At 41.7% G+C, this 17,875-nt stretch overlaps 1 protein-coding gene across 1 annotated transcript; it reads right to left on the reverse strand.

Annotated features, from left to right (window-relative positions):
* Positions 1-445: 445 nt before the first annotated feature.
* Positions 446-16,449, reverse strand: LOC117469481 (neuronal acetylcholine receptor subunit alpha-10-like). The gene is made up of 6 exons (XM_034113900.1): positions 16,395-16,449; positions 7,894-8,039; positions 7,664-7,818; positions 6,609-6,855; positions 6,241-6,526; positions 446-1,234 (listed from the first exon to the last, which is right to left on the reverse strand). Exons 1-6 carry the CDS (start codon positions 16,447-16,449, stop codon positions 531-533), a joined length of 1,593 nt encoding a protein of 530 aa, XP_033969791.1. The 3' UTR covers positions 446-530.
* Positions 16,450-17,875: the final 1,426 nt, after the last annotated feature.

Raw genomic sequence — 17,875 nt, forward strand, 5'->3', positions numbered from 1 at the left:
AACGAGATGAAGGGGAAAGATGTTAATATTTGTTATGCTTTAATAAAAGACTTCTTGTTCACAGTCCCAAATACCCCACAATGCAACGTGATGAGTTAAAAACAACCCTGCATGCATTTAAGTTGTCAAGAAACACTCAAAAGGTCTTGATATAAAAAAGTGTGGCATACTTTAACGTGATAGTGTGTGTGTGTGTGTGCGTGTGTGTGTGTGTGTGTGTGTGTGTGTGTGTGTGTGTGTGTGTGTGTGTCTGTGTGTGTCTGTGTCTGTGTGTGTGTGTGTGTGTGTGTGTGTGTCTGTGTCTGTGTCTGTGTGTGTGTGTGTGTGTGTGTGTGTGTGTGTGTGTGTGTGTGTGTGTGTGTGTGTGTGTGTGTGTCTGTGTGTCTGTGTCTGTGTGTGTGTGTGTGTGTGTGTCTGTGTGTGTGTGTGTGTGTGTGCATGCGTGCGTGCGTGCGTGTGTGTGTGTGTGTGTGTGGGTTCAGCTGTAAGACATACAGTGGTCCGTCATAATGTAAACACACGTATTTCCATCAGATGGCTTTTCCCAGGATTAGGATGCTCATGAAGAAGACCATAATGAAGAAGAGCCACATGAAGAAGCGGTCCATGACCTTGGCGACCTTCCTCCACTCCCCGATGCGCAGCTGTGCGGCCCGCTGGTCCTGGTACGAGTTGGCAATGTACTCAATGTTTTTGCGTAGTCCCTGGTGCTGGCACACACACACGCTTTTCTCCCTCCTGCCTCCGCCGGCCTCTTCACCTCCTACGCCTTTCTTTTCCTCCACATGCTCACCTCCTCGCTCCCCGTCAGTTCCTCCTGCAGCTCCTTCCTCCTCGGAGTGGTCGATGGTCACAAACATGTCCTCCGTCCACTCAGTCTGGTTGCTTGAATCCCGCCCCGGCTTCATTGCTTCCCCTGCCCCGCCCTCCTCCACCCTCCCGGCCCACACTTGCCCGTTCACGTCCCAGTTTGTTCCTTTTGGGTTGCTGTTGTTTGCTGCTCGGGCTTCAGACTCCTCCTCAGACTGAGACTGCTTGCTGGAGGTCGCCCCGCCGAGGCAGTTCTCACCGACTTCGTATACGAAACAGATGCGGGCGAGGTAGTTTAGGATGAAGCGCTCGGCCCACCGTGGGACGGGACGAGCCTCGGGGCCGCAGTGGTGGATGTTCATGATGAAGATGGTGAGCGCTGTTGATGCAGTGACCATGGTCATGGTAGCGATGTAGTACTTTCCTGTTCAAAAAAAGAGATTGGAGATCTTTAAGAGTTTGAAGATTAAAGAAAATCTTTATGTTTGCAAGAAAAGTCTAAGTTTACAAGAAGAGATACTTTGACCCAGGATAACTTTGTGGGTTTTCTTGACTCTTTTTTGTTTTTCAAAGGATGCTGTCGAAAACAATAACACAAAATGATTGATCACTTTTTAAAGGGGCCTTCAGGTTGAACACCTAACAAACATTGAATGCCAAACACACTCAATTTCTGGATCTCACAACTTCCATTTGAAGACTTTAAAAACTCTTTTTAAACTCAATTCTCTCCACTCTTTTTCATGTTGTGTTAGTTGCAGTTAAGCTCCTTAAATCAACTTTTTTTTAACATTATAAACACAAGTTTTCCCCAATCATTGTCCTTTAATCAGTCTTTTTGCTTAAGTCGACTAAGATTTGTAGTTGCTACGTGATTTTCTAGTACTCTTTTTATGCTGAATGAGTTATTTTCAGTCTTCTTGGCACATCTCAAAATGTTGAGCAAACTCAGTTTTTAAGATCTGTTCATTATATCAACTTATAGATTAATTGAAAAGTTACATCTTCGTCGACTAAGAAATGTCAACCTTGAGAAACTGGTTAAAAATGTACTTTTTAAAAACTAGACTAGCTTATAGGGATTTGTAGAAGTAGCACACATTTTGGCTTAGTACGCAGTTCAAGAATTTAGGATGCAACACTTGTACTCTTTGTACTTCAGTGAGATGGAAACAGCTTAACAGGCTGTACAGAACGTGCTCTGATGAAATGTGAAGATGTAATGAACTGCTGTTGGCATCGTTGGGACTCGAGCTCATTGCAGCGGTGATTGTTGTATTTTAAAATAGCCACTGACAGGCCTCATCAACCTTTAGGCCTCCTGTTCATTACAGTGCTGATAGCCAGCACACATAAAGAGGGTGCTTACTGCCGGCCTTCAAACTGTACTCCAAACTTCTTACTGCCTGCTCAGTTTATTTGTTAGGAAACTAAAAGAGAGCACAGACCAAACAATTACAGATGTGCTTGCTTGGCAATGATGTTCCCCTTCTCAGCAATAAACTGTATCTCATCATATTTAACATTCATTTAAATTTGTTTTGTTTTTTACGATTACATCTGATCTGAATCTCTTATGGTGAGAGGGGGAAGGTAGAAGATGCAGAGATACCTCATGGTTAAACACGAGGAAGACTGCACCAACTGTGACATAGGCTTACGGGAAGAGAGCACCATACAAAAGGTAAGCTAGTTCAGTTAGTTTATGTGTTCCCAACTCTGAGAAACGTACTGATTATTAGCCAAACTTCATACTCATGTTTAACACAAAGCAGGAAAAGTAACCCGTTTAGAAAGGCTACAAAACTCCTTCTGCAAAACATTTATTTATGTGTAACATGTCACCATGAATACAGGAATGTCAACATTTAACACTTGCAAATGCTTATTTCTAATTGCACCAGTGTGTGTTTTAACAAAATTACCCAAATCTAAATGATGAAATACCACTGTATGTGTAGGTCATCTATAACACTGCAAAACATGTAATGAGTTCTGTGTCTATGCACATTTCTAATTTATGCATAAATAACCCAGGTGCAAACACCATGAATTTGAAAAATATCAAGAAGATTGAAGATTGAATTTGCAAATACAAAAAAAGAGAAAATGATGAGAGGTTTTCGTTTCACATCTTGATGGTGTACCTGCTCTTTCTTCTTCAGTATAACAAGTGTGTTTCTGATCCTTTACCACCTGCTGCTATTGGCCACAACACAAAGAACATGAAGTGCATCCTTTTAAGATAACAGCAGCAGTGAACATTCCCAATGTATCTGAGTTACAGGCTGTGTGGTGTTTGTTCTCATTCGTGAGTATAGTAGCATCAAGTTAAGCTTGACTTTAGGTGGAGGGCAGAGGATCCACCATCATTAGTACAGGGGTTGAAGAATGGGTAGAGTTTCTCAGCGAAGGAGCAGCCGGTAAAGGAGTAGATGAAAGCTGCAGTATCAACGTCGTAGAAGGAGACCAGACCCTCCTCATAATCCACCAACACCCCCACCTTTTCAGGCTTTGACCTCAGAGAGAGAGTGACACGCTCGTCATCAAGAGCTTTGTACTCATTTTTGTTCCTCAAAGACACCGTCCAGTAACCGTCCTGAGGCCTCATCGTGATCTGTCGCTTCCTGTTAACGGACTCTCTGGCCACTCCTATGTCCCACTTACTCTTCCCTGTGACCTGAACCTCATAGTAAAACGTTCCTGAAGTGAAACTCTGCTTTCCTAAAACACTTGCATGAAAAGAGAACCTTTCAGGGATGTCTGGGAGACCCTTATACACGTCGCCAAGTTGGATTTGTTTTCCATCCTCAGGACTAGCCAGGGATTTGCTGTATGGGGATCAAGTGTCACATCCACTGCGAACTGCTGCGTATGATGGAAGACGGACACTGACCCCTGTCCAGTTCTTGGTGGGGGGAGCGACTTTCAGGGACGAAAACGTTTCAATGAGATGGAGGTGGTCTTCGGAGTTTGACAGCTGCCCCAGCTCAGCACTCCTCTTCATCAGCTTGACGATTTCTATTTGCAGCTCTTGGATACGGCCCTCAGCGTGTGTGTGTGTGTGTGTGTGTGTGTGTGTGTGTGTGTGTGTGTGTGTGTGTGTGTGTGTGTGTGTGTGTGTGTGTGTGTGTGTGTGTGTGTGTGTGTGTGTGTGTGTGTGTGTGTGTGTGTGTGTGTGTGTGTGTGTCTGTGTCGGTCTCTGCTTTGCTCTGATCCTCTCAATGAGCTCAGCTGGGCTGCTCTCAACAAACTCCTTCAGAGCGGTGTAGACCCGAACACTGTCTGCTATCTCTTTATCTGCCACTTTATTACTGAGCTCAACTGTACGTGTGATATTCTCTACCTTCAGCTCTCTCCTCAATCATTTGGGGAATGTCATCCTCTATCTTCCCAAGTTGTGCCTTTCTTTCTTCATATTCTCCGTTCAGAGGAACAATATCATGTGTCTTGTGGTCTAAGAGCATGCAGACACATGTCTGGTCACTCTTGCAGAACAGCTCCAGAGGTTTATTGTGCATCTTACACATCCTGGCTTCCAGCTCCTCCACAGGATTGATTAACTGATGATTTGTCAGGCATGGTGTTGTCAAGTGGGGCTCCAGGTGAGGCTCCAGGTGAGTCTCACAGTAGGAGGTAAAACACACCAGGCAGGACTTCAGGGCCTTCAGTTTGGTTCCAGTGCAGACAGCACAGGAAATGTCTTCTGATCTCTGAGTTGCTGCAGCTGGCTTTCTGTTGAGCCGTCTGTCTTATCTGATCACCCATCTGAGAGATCAATGTGTTGACTCGTAGCTTAGGTCTTACGTGAACAAACTCTTTACACACAGGGCACTGGGCAGGGACATTCATATCCCAGTTTTTAGAGATGCAGGTCTTGCAGAAGTTGTGTCCACATGGTGTGGCGACTGGTTCAGTGAACACTTCCAGACAGATGGGGCACAAAAACTGACCTTCCTTCATTAGACCTTCGCTGCCGGCCATATCTACACACTAACAAAAGTCAAGTGTGAAAAAAACAAAAATAATATTCATTAATAATTAATAATTTACTTGTGAGTTCAGTCAATCTAGTAATTCCATTTAAACACTTTTTTTTATAATGCATTTACGTTAAAAGTCACGTGGATATTCCAGAATGAATAGTAATAAACAGTAGTACGTGTAAATCCTACTCTAGTAGCTACAGAAAGTATCATCAGCTCTACTCACCAGTGCTTTGCCGAGCGTTTGCCGGGATATTAAAAAGGTCCTTAAGAACTCAGTTAAGTCTTTCTTCAGTGACAACGTTGAATTATTACGCCTGCAGCTTTGCTGTTGCTGTGTTTCTTCAATCTCTGGCCTTTCCAGTGCTGCTTTGCCTGCTGAAGCTCTCCGGATGACGTTTTACTGCATTTCTGGTTTGATCATTATCATTTTGACTCACCTTTAGTATTCCTTCGGTGGGAGTTGTGTACGTGCACAATGGATTTTTGTTCTTTTCAAAACTTACAAGAGTCCATAGAACATGCAATTTTAGGACAGGTCGGTTGCAGATACACAATCACTTATATTATGTTGGGGTCAATAAGGGACTCCCCTATCAAGCCCAAAACAATCTACTACCAGTATATGGTAATGCGAAGAGTTAAAACTGTAATGACATATAGAAGGATCAGAAGCAGTTGTACTTGTTTGACAGGAGGCAGGAATCCACTCTCACAAGCACTCAGTTTCTGTGATATAATCACACGCCAACTTTGTCACTGCATTCTGGCTTTGCCCATCAGGCAAACACACAACCTCTAGCCTGCCTTTGTTGACTGGTTCAAAAAGATATGTGCCCATTTTCAGGCGGCTTTAAGTATTTGCCAACAATCGATAATACATGAAAACTATGACTTTGTGTTTCATATTGTTTGTGTGTGTATCCAGCTACCGGTGGACTCAGGGAAGATAAAGCAGGATATAGTGCCCTCTAGTTGAGCAGTCACAGTATTGAAAATATAATGAAGTACCCTGTAGGGTGCTCTTCCAGGAGAAAACAAGATGTAATGACTTATGGGGCAGTGCCTTGAAGGCTGCCCTACATGCAAGACAACGTTCTGCCTGTTGAAACACAATCACATAAAACTCTTCTGCTTTTTATGTGTTCACACTACCCACTCAGCCTCAGAGTCGCCCACTGCCTTCTGCCCTCAACTCATTCTGACAATGTCAAAATTCAATGATTGTCAGTCATCTTCAAAAAGCTCTCTAATGAGAACCCAGTCTCAAGGTCCGTTTCTGAAGCGGCATAAAGATGTCTACCTTCACGTTTCCAAAGAACTTGTTCTAGCCTTATTATATAAATAAACTACTGTAATCATTGATTACAAAAACTAATAGATTGCATTAGATTCTTGACATCTATAACAACATTTAAAAATCAGGGACTCTAAGTTTTCTCACCTATCAGTGGGACGCTCTCGGAGGGTGGCATGCTCTCAGCCACCAGCAACTGAAAGACGGTGAGGGCCAGCAGCACGGTGACACCCAGAGAAACCTTTTCACCAGAATCTGCCGGCAGGTAAAAGCCCAATGGCGCCAGAAAGGAAATCATCATGCAGGGGATGAGGAGGTTGAAGATGTAGAAGGAGGCCCGTCTCTTCAGGTGGAGGCTGAAGGTGATGTCTGGGTACGGATCAGAACAGCAACCGTACAAGATTACATTCTTCTTGGCTGGCATGCCCAGGACCTGGAGAGAAAAGTATAATTTGATATTGTGAAATAATGTCAGACTGAGGTCTTCCTTTGAGTATGTTGACAATGTGACTCACCTCCCACTCCACATTGGGCACGAAGTCTGCCAGGTCCGCAGTGTCTAAGGCATTGAACAAGTCCATCTGGTTGCCGTTGTGAGTCCAGGACCCAAAGGTTAGGTGACACTGCTGCAGATCGAAGGGGAAGAAGGCCACATCCACGGAGCAGGAGCTTTTGGTGATGGCTGGCTGGTCCCACATTATCTGCCCGTCGTGACGAATCACCACGTTGGTCTCCATGGAGCTGGAAAACTCGTCGTCTGCACTGTGGTGGAGGAAGTGGAGGGTGTGAAGGCAGGGAGAAGGAACAGGAGATCACAGGGGGTCAGATTACTTTGAAATGCAGTCAGTTACTTAACACAAATGACATGGCAAATGTTCTAATTAGTAAATAATCCAATTGGATAGACGTCGTTTAATCTGATCTAAATACTTTTGGATTACTTAAAACATTGAAAACATTGTCCAAAATATGGACCAAAAATGTTAAATGCAAATTATTTTTGCAAACTCCAATTGACTAATGCAATATGCAAATCACCGGAGGCACAATATTTGGTAAATGAGAAATACCATTCTGTAACACATGATATGGTGTTGCAGAGATGTCTCGGCTACAGAGCATTTTATACAGATTTACGGAAAAATATTTAAGAACAATAAATGTGGTAAATATCCTCAAAACATGATCATGTTAATATATTTGTCAAAGAAAACAAAAATGATGATACAAAAATGATCATTTATTGATATATCAGTTGATAATAAGATACATTTTACCCAAATCCCTACTCAACACAATCTTATTTTCCCCTTCCACAAATGATAATTAATTGAAACTAATCCAAATGTTTAAATTGCCATATATTAAATATGTAATTCAACATCTTTTCAAGTATCCTTGGCAATGTAACTAGGATCTGATTGCTCTGTTTCAGATTTGATCTGAGCTGATTATAATCTGATTACATGTAATCTGGTACTACCAAACATTTGAATTGATGAGATCGTGCTTATTAGTCCTTCTTCTGTCCTGCAAATGTCCTGCAGTCGGGCAGATCAGATGTACCAACCTGTTGTACAGAACAATGTCAGGTCTCCATACGTAGCTGCTGGGTATGCGGATAGTGTCGAGACCATCATAGTCCTCTTTCTTCCACGTGAGGTAGGCGTCATTCCACACCTGGCGGACCCACAGGTATGTTGTCAGGATCTGGTTACGCTCATCCTGGAGAAAGGATATACACATCAGTTCATCCAATAATAAACACAGCCTGAAGATCAGGAGTCAGGGTGTGATTACCATGTCGATGATCTGGGAGAGAGTGATCTGCAGTGTGACGTTGATGATGTGGTCGGTGTCCTCCACCGGACGCAAGGCGTTGGTGTAGTTAGAGAACAAGTCAGTCATCAGCTTCTGAGCGTAGCGACCATGAGCAGCAAGGCACACTGGGTAATAGAAAGACAGAGAGCATGAGATCCTCATTAACCCAAGTGTGTATTTAAATAAGAACTCTGTCTTTTAACCAAGCCGCAGGACCATAGACGGAGTCACCGTGATGTTACGCATTCGTTTGTGAATTATGGTTTTGAAGCATCTAATTTTACATTTTGTTTATCGCCATCGCCAAAGGTGGAGATTAGCACAACTGCTCGAAAGCAGTATATCTCAGGGCCAAAATGAAACAATTAACTTTCATGAAGCGAAACTGGGAAAGGCTTCAAGTTATAAGATGGAAGCAACCTGTCAATCACAAAGTAGCCCTGCCCTAAAGCTTACACAGTACCTAGTATGTCATAATTACGTTTAAATCCTTGGAACCAATTTGAATCTTTCTTTTTCTCTTATTGGCTTTTTAACAAACTTTGTTGTACATCTTGAAATGAATGTTCACCTAATTATTTTTAATAGTATTTTGAAGGTTATAAGGTTGACCGTGTGTAGAAAGAGCTTTTCTCTGCTGCTTTGTTTAATCCTGAAATGTCTCATATCTCCAGCAGCTCAGTCCGTCCCACAGCGGCGCTCTGAATACACACATACCATAACACATACACATGGAAAGCACATTTCCCACTTCAATTAACCCGGTGATCACCTGCGGTTTTTCAGATGAATAAGAAAGTGTCTGTAGAACAGCAGAGAGATAATTCCTTTAAATCCTGTTAGCTAATGCTAATGGTGGTGGAAATAAATCATGCTATAGGGTCTGTTCAATTGTCAATCCTCTCTTCTGTGTCAATAAATAACACATTTGCATTCAGTTTTTAAATGTGGAGTATGTAGATATGAATCAGACCTTTTGAAGGTGCTAGATTTTCTATGTTTTGCACTTTTCCATGCTTTCCCACTCAACCAAAACGATATTTTAAAAAGATGCAATAGGTTTGCATTAAATAGAGTATAATAACGTCTTCAAAATGTAGTCTTAAGCTGTCAGAGCCCTGTTTCCTGGTACCCAGAAACAACAACACATCTCTTTGATTCAGCCTTGGACTGCACCTAAACTAGAGCACTGAATACATCTACATAAATAGAGTTAGGTTAGCTGACAGGTACCAGAATGCAATGCAACCATAAGACATGATGATAGTCACTGACTACAAGGATCATGAACATGTACCAATGGCAGCAGGTGTCACACAGTACCTCAACAACTCTCCAATAAATAGTGTAAACACACATTAGGTGTCCATAAGGTAATGAAAAAGAGTGATGCTATGAGATGTGAAGGGCATACATGTTTTAGAATCAATAATATCGGATGTACTCCATGCTGTAAATCAAGGCAGATAAAACTGAAGACTAATCTTAACCATCAGGTTGATGGAGGCAGAACTATCTTCAGTCCTGTAACCATATAAGTAAAGAAACGTCTTGAACAGCCGACACTTGAGCTGTGTAAATAGTTTATAAAGATATGTTAACGGCAAAGACTTCCCTATCAACTGCAGTCAGTCTCCTGTAGACAGGCTGGTATGAACTCTAGTAGCCAAAGAAACTTGCTCGAAGGTCAGAGAGAAATATCTTTCTGTTGCTTCAGTGTATTGGTTGGTCTGAGGATGCTGCAGTGCACTCTGGAGGTAAGCAAGGCATTAAACAGTGCAGTGTTATGGGGAATGCACTTTATTTCAGCCCTACACTTCCTAAGAGCAATATACAAGAGATTTCAGATAACATGTTTAAATAGAAATAGAAATATAAGGTTTTTACCTGGAAATTATTCAGAAGCATAATATATTTACAATCGCAGTGTTTTTGTTGGGTGGCAAGCGAGTTAGTGTTTAGTCTTAAGAGGTGTTCAGCTTTAAACCTTGAGGAGTTTCTAATTGTTGTGTTTTATTTTGCTGTTATCGAGGAAATAAACTCATAAAGCTGTCTCCTGTGGTCCTAACAGCAGGAGTTAACCGCAGACTAAATCCTCTGTTAAACAGGCTGGAGTTACCATCATTGTCTGGATAAGGGGCTCCAAATAGACCATCACTTAAGAAGTACTGTGTTCATCTGTTAGTATCTTTTGAAAACGGTCATAACTCTGAACGTGCTTTGTATCTAAGCCCAGACAGTATCAAGCCGTTATGTAGCAGTGCCAACAACATCTGATTTGAATCTGAAATGTGTTAAAGTAAGAGTTAAAAGTAAGTAAGTTTGAGTTCTTATAAGTATGTGATAAACATCAATTTAACCCAAGACGACAAAATTAAGGTTTACGCAACAAATACAATTAATTTGAGTAAAGAAATCATGGTCTCTATGTTTTTAAAGTTTACTGCATCAGCATTGATGTTCTTTAGAAACCCCCCACCTCTCCACTGCCTATGTTTTAATCATCTAGCACTAAATGCCCCAGCAGAATAATCTTGGGCCCCAAACCTATAGTTTTGGAACCACTGAATAAGTAAAATGATCATATAAAAATGCTCTTTCATGTTTGATTGTGGGAAAAATCTTTTGTGAACCTCCAACACCAAGGACAGAGATTCAGACCTGCAGGAGGAGAAATTACAGATAAAATAAGCACAGAGGTTTACCAACATGCCTTGCACAAAAAAGGAAGCACACAAGAGCACTGTCAGGAGAATGACCTTCAGATAACGAGACTGTGATATATCACTAAACTCCTTTAAGACTGTAACAGTGTTAACATCCTGTGCAAATATGGAAATGTGGGAGTAAAGCTCCAGATATGGAAAACAGGATATCTCATTATGAGAAAAGCGATAAAGACGGTCGAACTCTCTCGAAGTGGAAAATAATAGTGTCTTCATGTCTTAAAGCTGCAGAGTCATATTTTGCACCTCAAACAACAAATAAATCCAGAGTTACGGTTTCTTTACTTCCTCTACAGAATAAAGGAAAAGAAACTCAGAAATCTCAGACATCCATCCCATAATGATTCTCCGTAAACACCAAGCTGTCTCTGACGCTCTGTTTGATTCTCATATTTCTGAGATTATACCGTTTTTGAGGAACAGAAATATTGTTTTCTGGCATCACTCATTTTACGGGAAAGATCTGCATTTTGGTTTGAGGGCGCACGCTGAGAGTAAGAGGGCGCAGCGCTCCTGTTACCCGATGCAGACAAAACCCTGGGTACAATATCATCTTTTAAATATCAGGTGCAACACTACTTTTCAAGCCAATATTGCTTTACTATTCAAGCGTACTTGTTTAACTGCATTTATCTTACTTACTTAAGTATTTACCTCTAATTGACTTGATATATATTCTCTACTCTTTTGTTTTTGTTGAGCAGGAACTTTTTTCTATTATTTCCAATTAACGGACCAAACCCAACAACCCGTTAGTCCAAAAGTATCGTTATTTACTAAAGACTGATTTATTTAAAACACTAATATGTAGTTTCTTGTTAAAAAGGCCCAATCATTATAGTGTAGCCGCTCATTTTAGTTTCATTGAACTCTGGAGGAAATTATGCATTCTTTGGGACTACTTCTTGTTTTCATGCAACCTGTACAAGCAAACAAAAATGTAGTTTAAACTGAAAATCTTTCTACATTGTTATCTTCTCAGCTAGCAGAACGCCCGATGACAACAGTCTTCCTGCCTCTGTGTTCAACACCTCCACCCCAGGCAAGATATCCTAACAACTACAGGCCAAATCTCCATTGTATGTACACTGTATATACAGACTGATGACATTAAGTGTCTTTGTAAGGTGATGAAACGGCTCCAGGGCAGAAGGTGTCCATTAGAAATACATGTGGATCTCTACTGGAGGTATGAACACCATTCTTACAATATTCCCTTATTTGGTGTTTTGATGATGGTGGAGGAAAGTGTTATTGCTCCAATATGTCCCACAGGTGTTCTAACTCTAAAAGACCCCTATACTAAAAGACCACTATACCCATCTACCAGACCCAGACCCCTAAAGAACTCTTACACTTATTTAAATCCACAATTTATTCTGCCAACACTCATCTGTTTCCACTGCACCTTGGTTTCCACTGACATTTCAAATTTCTCTTTGTAGCACTTGAAAAGGTTTGGCCTTTTTTACAGGTAATGTACTTGCTGGAGTTCTTGTGGGTTAAAGTATATATCAGCTTGCAGTGTGTGTGTGTGTGTGTGTGTGTGTGTGTGTGTGTGTGTGTGTGTGTGTGTGTGTGTGTGTGTGTGTGTGTGTGTGTGTGCATGTGTGTGTGTGAGTTAGTATCTTCATGGTGGAATTCACTTATTGGAAGAAGCTTTGATAAAGAGGGGGCGTCTGGCACCACGGCAGGGACCAGGAGGTGAACTGGGACCTCTCCAAGTCTCCAGTCCACACTCCATATTTTTTAAGTCTGTTCAGGGACTTGAACCAGCGACCCTACAGCTCCCAGTCCAAGCCCCTACTGACTGAGACGGACAATTTCAACTATAGGATCCAAAGTAGAGTGCTAAACCCATATGCTATATGATAGTGTGTTGTCGTTATTTGACTCTCCCTCTCCTAACTTGACAGAGAAAGTTGAATAAAAACAGTTTTAGCATCAATATAAAATAGGTGTAGAGATGGATTTATGACCTCTCAAACTGTCTAACTAAAACCAAAATGCAGTAACAATAGAGTGTATGTTTGAGTACACAGGAATGATTGATGTTTTCTCTTAGTTTTTTACCATAGTATCAAATTAGTATCGAGAATAGTAATTTCAGTAATATCGACTAACTTTCTAGTTATGTTTTTAGAGCAGCGATGAAACACAAGCAGGCAGAGGTGAGAGATCTGCTTTTGGTCATGTTCTTTAATCGGTACAGATCCATTGAAACAGGCCTATATTGGCCCATCTAATTGACGACTTCCCTGCCAGGTGGGGATCATTACGACCCTGAAGTCTTTGTGTAAACAAACCTGCAGCTCCGCCTCTCATAGTCTCTGTTCATTGTCCAAATGTCTTCGCGGTCCGGCGAGCTCATGACTCAGCGTCAACTCTCAGAGGAGCTGAAGTGTGAGGGCTAACGGGTCTGAAAGCATGCCAGCTGGCACACACACACACACACACACACACACACACACACACACACACACACACACACACACACACACACACACACACACACACACACACACACACACACACACACACACATACACACACACACACACACACACACTCACACACACACACACACACACACACACACACACACACACACACACACACACACACACACACACACATAATGCAGCACATATTCATCATCTTCACTGCCTTGCTCATAGTAACGACTAAGTCCATACATCACATGTGCACAGATGGCCAGAAGCAGTGCGTCAGGGTGTAGTGAACAAAAACCAGATGATGGCATGTTAAGTCAATATGACCTGTGTTTGTGTGTGTCATCATTTTGTTGATTGTGAAGCTCTTTCTAGAAATCAGTTCCATTACTTCAGTCGTGTCTGTTGTAAAGATGTGTAAAAGATGTTAGATTGGGTCTTGTTTATTTACAGTTTGCTCACGTGCTGCATGTAATGGCATTTACAAGGTTGTTGTTTTTTGTCCTATATTGGTCCTAACATCGACTAATTACCGCTACTGGCCCAATTTCATCAGACTTGGTGGAAGGGTAAAGCTTGGGCCAAGGAAAAAGCCATTAAATGTTGTAACAAGTCCAAATCCTGGAGCTTATACACACATTATATTATTAATGTTGTGACAGACTTATTGGAAGATGCGACACTGAAAAAAAAACAACCCTGAAACAGATATCAATGTGTTCTTTCCACATTGTGTCTCGAAGCTCATGAACACACCAAAGTCCGAAGAACGACTTCCAAGAATTACGGAAAACCTATTGGCCCGATTTTCATGAAACCTCTTCTAAAAAATGTATAAAAAGAAAATTACACAAGTAAACAATGAGAGTCTTAAACTTTAAAATGGTGCAGAGGATAAACTATAATACTGTGGAAGACTGGTGCAAAGTAGTGATAAAAAGAGAGTTAGGGCCACAACAAAGCCCCTGTAAAATGTATTAAAATACAATCCAATACATTAAAAAGTCCAGTGTACAGTATTAATAAAACTGATAACCTGTTATATGGTCAGAATAAAATAAATGTTTATGTAAAATGTGGTGTGTACATGTATTAGCAGTAGAAGAAGTACAAATGGGTTTTCCTGACCCTGTTCTGGGATTACACATTTCCTTATGCACATTTCTATATTTTGGACATGGTTTCTTCTGTGCACAATTTCTACTAAATGATATTATGATATAATCTTTGTGGCGTGTTTGCAGCCTGAATATGTGCTGGGTTTATCTCTGGTGGTCACTTCTCTTATCTGGACGGACAGTGTACGGCTTTAATCAGGGGCGGACTGGGACTACAAATCAGCCCGGGACTCTCGACCGGCCCACTTCGGTACCGCCGGCCCACCTCGGTAAATTACTAACGGGGGGGGGGCCTAGTGACTTATCCGAGCGGCCCACCTCGGTGCCGCAAGTAAATATCGCGAGGAAATTGTCGACGGGGGGGGGTGCTAGTGACTTATCCGAGCGGCCCACATCGTCCGACCGGCCCACTTCAGTACCGGCCCATCGGGATTCGTCCCGAACGTCCCGATGGCCAGTCCGCCCCTGGCTTTAATCCTCACAGCCATCAAACTCTCATCACTGCTCAGCATTCACTCACATTGTCTCAAGTCCACCAGACCACCCACACACACACACACACACACACACACACACACACACACACACACACCAAACAGTTCCGTATCTTCAAGGACACATCGACATGCTGGGATCGGACCAACAACCTTCTGGTTTGTAGACGACCGCACTCCCTCGCAGCCACAGTCGCCCCCCACATTACTTAAAATACTCCTCAGAAAAAACATGGTTTGGGTTTCAAAGAAGCTAAAAAGGTAATGTAACTGATGCAGCGTCAGGTGAGAAAACGTCAGGAGAGAAAACGTCAGTCATTCACTGTCGGGCACAGACGCAGTTGTTGTTTGACCTATCGACCCCATCCCACCTTAACAGTCTGTTGCTATCTGATAATTATGATGTTAGGTTTACGTTGGAGTTAATGTGAGGCATGCTGCTTTCATATAGAGGTTAACACCAAGTTGTCATTGCATTCTGTAGTGAAGTGGGGGATGGTTTAACTTTTTGTGAGAGAGTATACGCAGACAATCAGTCACACTATGAATGTAACAAACTTCTTTCCAAGCCTGAACCACAGTAAATAGACATGGACATATCGCCTGATCAAAGAAAAATGTTGGTATTACAGAAGACAGGGCCGCCCCTCCCTACAGAGTGTGTGGGGCCTCATTTTACGCGCAAATGCAGCGCAATTATGCGCTCCACAATTTCCTCGCACAGTTCACGAGCGTGCTCCACTAGCACCCCCTCCCTCATGACACAACTTTGCGTAGGGCCACAAGTTGGCCAGGGGCAGCGCTGACAGAAGATGTGATCATCGACTGGATAAATAAGAGTTGGATTATTCAGCCAGAGTTGTCTAAGAGTTTGTAAACAGATATACTTTAGCTGTTGTTAAAGACAGCTCTCAATCACTTTAAATCATTACATTACATGTCACTTGTTAGACGTTTTTATCCTAATTGCCTTACATACACTCAATACAGTGGGCAGGAGTCTTTCCCAACGACATGCTGACTGCAGTGGGGATCGAACCAGTGCTCCCCTGATCTGAAGATTAACGCGCTAAGCCACTGAGCCACAGCCGTCATCAAAACAGAGTTTTCTTCAAATAATTCAAGATATGAGTGAGCAATTGTTAAACAAAGGGTCTTTTTATGGTTCCTCCATAGAGCCATTATCCTAATATAACTTATGCATTCCTTCACAATAAAAGCCCCCCCCCCCCCCCCCCCTCGGCAAAAATAAGAATTACTTTTGTGATGAAAGTATGGACAATGTCATTTTTCAAGAACTAAATATGCATACAAACAGAGCATATGAACATTTGAAGGCATCATGCTGGACGCTTTTTTCCGTTATTCACTAATTGAACAACATTTGATTAGAAAATGTAAACAACAGTTGAAGCATAATTCAAAATACAGAGTACAACTTTTGTAAAACACATGAAAACACATTTCTGAAGCAAAACTATTATAATTTATTAATATTATTTGTAGTAGCAGTATTTGTATTTTTTTGTTAATAATATTAGCTGCCGATTAAATGATACCAAAGCTTTGGGGTTTAAAAGAAAATGTTAAACTCCACATTTCTTTTTTTAATCTCTTTTTTACTATCCTATGAATCCAATCTTTTTGAATGTGAAAATAAAATAAAAAAGAGGCTGAAAATGTTCTCACCTGGGAGGCAGAAGAGCAGCAGGGAAACCGTGGATATGCTGCAGAGGAGCTTCATGGCTCCGATAGCTCTTATTGATCCGGTGAATAACGGTTTGATCACAGAGAGTACAGAGCAGCTGCTGAGCAGAGAGGAACTGAGAGGGAGTCTCTGCTGTAGTGCGGTGGTCGCCGAGTATGAGGGGTTATTAGTGCCACACTCAGGCTGGACACTGGGGGGTGGGGGATAATGTGTTAACGTACTGCCAGAGCTGCATGAAACACATCAGACGGACAGAAATGAGGAAAGATACAGTCTGTGGTTCACATTTGGAGGATATTATTCTACAGAATAACTGGACTGTGGCCACAGAATAATGCAGTGCATTTAGAGTAAAAGGTACAAGACGTACTTCTACTTTTACTCAAGTACAAGACCTGAGTACTTCTACTTTTACTCAAGTACAAGATCTGAGTACGTCTACTTTTACTCAAGTACAAGATCTGAGTACTTCTACTTTTACTCAAGTACAAGATCTGAGTACTTCTACTTTTATTGAAATACAAGACCTGAGTACTTCTACTTTTACTCAAGTACAAGATCAGAGTACTTCTACTTTTACTCAAGTACCAGATCTGAGTACTTCTCCCACTTTACAGTAAATACAGTTATCTCACTACAAGGTGTTTAAAAATACGTCAGTTAGTGAATACTTGAAGGCCAGGTCTGACCAGTTGTCTGATTCTTTTGTAACTAAAACCAGTACCTCCAACACATCAGGTGACAAACACTCACCTCCCCCAGCGCCCACCCCTCACCTTACAAGCAGTATAATTACAGACAGAAACAGATGGTATAACGTCTCTTCCTCAATCTGCTGCAACATCTGGGATAATGCAGATTACATTTTGAAATATAACATGTTTAGCCTCACTAGCATAGCGGATGTACAGATGGTCCAACAATTATCTCCAGACTAAAATATCTCCACAACCATTTGATGGAGAGCTATGAAATGTTCATATGAAGACGTTCCTCTTTGGAGTATGTGAGTTCCCAGTCTGAAATTTGAACTGGAACGTCCCCTCAAGATTCAAGGCTTTTATTCAAATATGCACAAGCTACAGTGAAGTTATGTCAATGACAATCTGAGGATCCTCCAACAGTGCAACACAATAAAACAGATAAAATAGTGCAAGAAGAGGTCGCACTTCCTGCTTGGAAACTGGGAGATTCCTCACCCGTCATCATTCAATATGGAGTCCCTGCATGTGAACACGAAGAGAACACTTTGATAATATAACATTTTTAGCTCTTCTGTATTATGTATGTCACATTAAATCAAATGTACACATGGTTCTGCTTATCCTCTATCCGTGTTGCTACCATGTTTGTATTCACAAAATAAAGTGTAGTTAGCAACCGGTCTCGCTAACAATGGCTAACAAATGTAGATACTTGAAAGACTGTGTAGATTAGTAGTACAATACTGCGTCATCCCATA

The sequence above is a fragment of the Trematomus bernacchii genome, unplaced genomic scaffold, assembly GCF_902827165.1.
Source record: "Trematomus bernacchii unplaced genomic scaffold, fTreBer1.1, whole genome shotgun sequence".
Taxonomy (NCBI): domain Eukaryota; kingdom Metazoa; phylum Chordata; class Actinopteri; order Perciformes; family Nototheniidae; genus Trematomus; species Trematomus bernacchii.